The sequence below is a fragment of the Cannabis sativa genome, chromosome 5 (genome assembly GCF_029168945.1).
Source record: "Cannabis sativa cultivar Pink pepper isolate KNU-18-1 chromosome 5, ASM2916894v1, whole genome shotgun sequence".
NCBI lineage: Eukaryota > Viridiplantae > Streptophyta > Magnoliopsida > Rosales > Cannabaceae > Cannabis > Cannabis sativa.
This window is the reverse complement of record NC_083605.1, coordinates 68,645,092-68,648,814: the sequence shown is the minus strand read 5'-3', so window position 1 is coordinate 68,648,814 and position 3,723 is coordinate 68,645,092. Positions and strand designations below refer to the sequence as shown.

The window sequence follows — 3,723 nt, the reverse complement described above, 5'->3', positions numbered from 1 at the left end:
TTAAACTAATTATATTATAAAAAAATTCATTTTACATATTACACTATAAAAATTAATTAAATTACTAAATTTTAAATTTTTAATTTTTAAATTTTTGAATTATTTTTCATTTATATAAAAATAAATTTATTTTTTAAATTAAAATAAATATAAAATAATTAATTTTTACCACCTTAAAAATACATAAAATTCCATTAACATATTTTTTCTTAAAAACTTACATAAAAATTTGATAATTTAATTACAATTATTATTAAAATTAAAAAAATTATTTTTATTTAACTTTTTAATTTTTAATATTCAAATTTTTATGTAATATTATACTTTTTTAATTTTTTTCATTATTTTTATTTTTCTTTATTTAAAAAATAATAAGTTACAAAACTTAACACCTAAAAATTTTAGGCTAAAATTATACCAAATAATTTTTTAACTATCCTAAAAATTTTAGGCTATAATTATACCAAATAAATTAAATCAAATAAAAATTACAATATAACAACAAAAATAACAAAAATATATACTTTCAATTCCAACAAATAAATTAAAAAAGTAAAAAAAATTACAACAATAAAATAAATATATAAATTTTACAAAATATATTTATTTAGTATATACACTCACTAAAATTATATATATTAAATTTACATATATATAAACATAAAAAATATATATTATATATATAATATATAAAAAAAAATACATTATATTTTAAAAATATATCTCATTAATATATATATACAGTGAAAATATATACTAATATAAAACAATTAATATACAAATAAAATATATTTATCCCCAAATAAAACATAAAAAATATATATATACAGTGAATATATATATAGACAGAAATATTTATATACAGTTAATATATAAATAAATAAAATAATAAATACCCAAATAAATTATATAAATACACAGAAAATATATATATCAATTAATATATAATACAATATATATACACAGAAAACATAAAAAATATATATATACAGAAATATATATATACAGAAATAAAATATATAATACAATATATATATATAAAAAATAAAAAATTAATACCCAAATGATATATACATATACACATATTATTAATTATACACTCAAATACACAATATACATATACAGATCTATCACAAAAACAAAAAAAAATCTGATCTAAACATAAATATATACCCAGATTTTAAATCAAAGATATGCATACAAATACAAATCTAAAACTTAAAACTATATACAAATGTAAAATTTAAAAAGAAAAAACTTACTAAAAAGCCGGTTGTGCGTGGGGATGGTGCTGTTGGTGCGTCGGAGTGCGTCGGGATGGTGGTGCGCCGAGGTGGTGGTGCGCCGATCGGAGTGGGGCTGATGGGGTGGGGCTGATGGGGAAGGCTCGGTTTTGGGGGGGAAGAGGGGTTGAGGGGTTTTTAAATTTTGAAATGGAAAGAAAAGTTGGAGAAGTGGGGCTGATGGGGGTATTTATAATACCTGTAGCGGCGGACTATTAGCGGCGGGGGTCCGCCGCTAATAGTCTAAAATTAAAAAAAAAAAAAAATACTATTAGCGGCGGGGGTTTGAAATGAATGAGCAGGAATTATCCCGCCCATTTATTAGCGGCGGAGTATTAGCGGCGGGCCCGCCGCTACTAGTATTAGCGGGGGAGCAATTGCCGCGGACTGCCCGCCGCTAATACTCTTCAGAAAAAAAAAAAAAAATTCCCCCATTATTAGCGGCGGACCCCACTCTCCGCCGCTAATACCCCTGTTATTAGCGGCGGAGAGTGCCCGCCGCTAATAACTCCGCCGCTAATAACATAAATTGTTGTAGTGACAGTCCCCGCACTGGAAGACTGCTGCCTTATTCTCTAATATTTTGCATTTGCTTTCTCTTTTTTTTACTTGTCATGTATTGTTTGCTAAAAGAACTGTTTTAACTTTTGTTGATGCTATGGCTAAGTCCATGCGACTTTGTAAAGGTTGCTGGCAGGATGTAAAAGGGGAGGGATTACCCCCTGTGAATCCCGATCTTTTTTGGGTTGATTAATAGAACGGAGGTTCTTTTCAAAAAAAAAAAAAAATAAGTAAAACGTCCATTTTATAAGTTTGTTTTTACTAATATCTTTATAATAATAAAATTCATATTTTGTAATTCTTGTATATGATACAAACGAAAGATTTTGTTTGGATATATTTTTTGAATTCTTAAAATTTATATTGAAGTAGAATTTTTTTTTTTTTTTAGAAGAACAAAAGTTCATTGAATAGGAAAATAGATGGGGATCACCCTCCCCTTGATACACTACGACTAATTGGCTAGCAACTCTAGCCTCTTTAGCCAAGCCATCCGCTGCAGCAATTAAACTACGACTAACGTGGTAAAACTTACACAAATTAAACTTACTACTACAATCTAATATAGCCAAAGATGTACTAAGAGTCTTCCAATCTCAAGGACATCGATTCTTGTTCAGAGTTTGGATTGCTTGTAGGCAGTCCGAGAGAACATGAATCTCATTCCAGCCTTCTTCGAGAGCCCAGTTTAACGCCAAAAGAATTGCTTTAAGTTCAGCTTCCAAGGCCGAAACCGCTCTATCTCTAGCTAATTTGTAACTCCAGCCTACCGTGTCTTCCTTTAGCATTACTACTGCTGAACCAGCATCCCCTTTAACCCAAGAAGCATCAGTGCATAGTGGCCTCTCTTCATTCAATCTCCTAATGCTCCTCTGGGTCAGATGGGGTGTGACTTGAGTCCTCAATCCAACCACTTCTTCCTCACTGGTATAACTAAAATTAACAAACCCTTCATAAGCCTCTTCAATTCTCTTTCGAGCCTGATCCATGATGATTGGCTTGCCCGCTAGTGAACACTCATTGCTAGTTTTCCAGATTTGACCAACCATGCAACCCAAAAAAGTAAGGACTTCTTTTCTTCCAAAACCCGAATTTGTTGTAGTAGCTACAAGATTTTCCACGAAACTAATCATGGTTTGACCAGGAATTTTATCAATCCTTAGTGGGAACACACTAGAAAACCACAAAAGTTTGGCAACACAACAGTCTTTGAAAAGATGCAGACAATTTTCCACTGCAGCCTCACAGAAATGACAATCTTTCTCTCTTAACAATGGAAGCTTCTCTTTAACTGGTAGAGCACTGTTGAGCAATCTCCGAAGTATCATAGAGATTCTCGGATGTAACTGAGAATACCACAGCCAATTCCAAACAGTGTTAGTATCATCAAATCTATGACCTTGATCCACCACATAAGCACTCTTGACCGAAAATTCTCCATCTTGTTTCTGTTTCCATACTAGCTTATCTTTATGAGTCAAAGGAAGTCTTGGAATGTCAAGAATCCCATCTCCCATCTCTTCCCCAAACATCTACACAACTACTTCCTTGTTCCAAGAATTGTCAGTTGATAAATCTGCTAATGTTCTAGCAGTATAACCCCGGGGTCTGATGCTCTCCATGAGTCTTCCAAATTCGTCAAAATCCATCCAAGGAATCCATGGTTGATTCCACATGTCGATTGCATCTCCGCTTGCTGCCAGCACTATAGACCCCTTGAGCAAAATATTTCGAGCATCAAGAATGCTTTTCCAAAGATATGAGTCACTTCCTTTCTTATTGACTCTCCAAAAGCTTTCATGAGAGCAGTATTTGATCCACGGTTTATCTTGGCCCTGTTCTATACTCCAAGCCAATTTTGCAATTAGTGCTTTGTTCA

The 3,723-nt window shown here is 31.6% G+C and overlaps 1 protein-coding gene across 1 annotated transcript; it reads right to left on the bottom strand.

Moving 5' to 3' along the window:
• Positions 1 to 2,440: 2,440 nt before the first annotated feature.
• LOC115717998 (uncharacterized) lies at positions 2,441 to 3,376 on the bottom strand. The gene has a single exon (XM_030646967.2). It carries the CDS (start codon positions 3,374 to 3,376, stop codon positions 2,441 to 2,443), a length of 936 nt encoding a protein of 311 aa, XP_030502827.2.
• Positions 3,377 to 3,723: the final 347 nt, after the last annotated feature.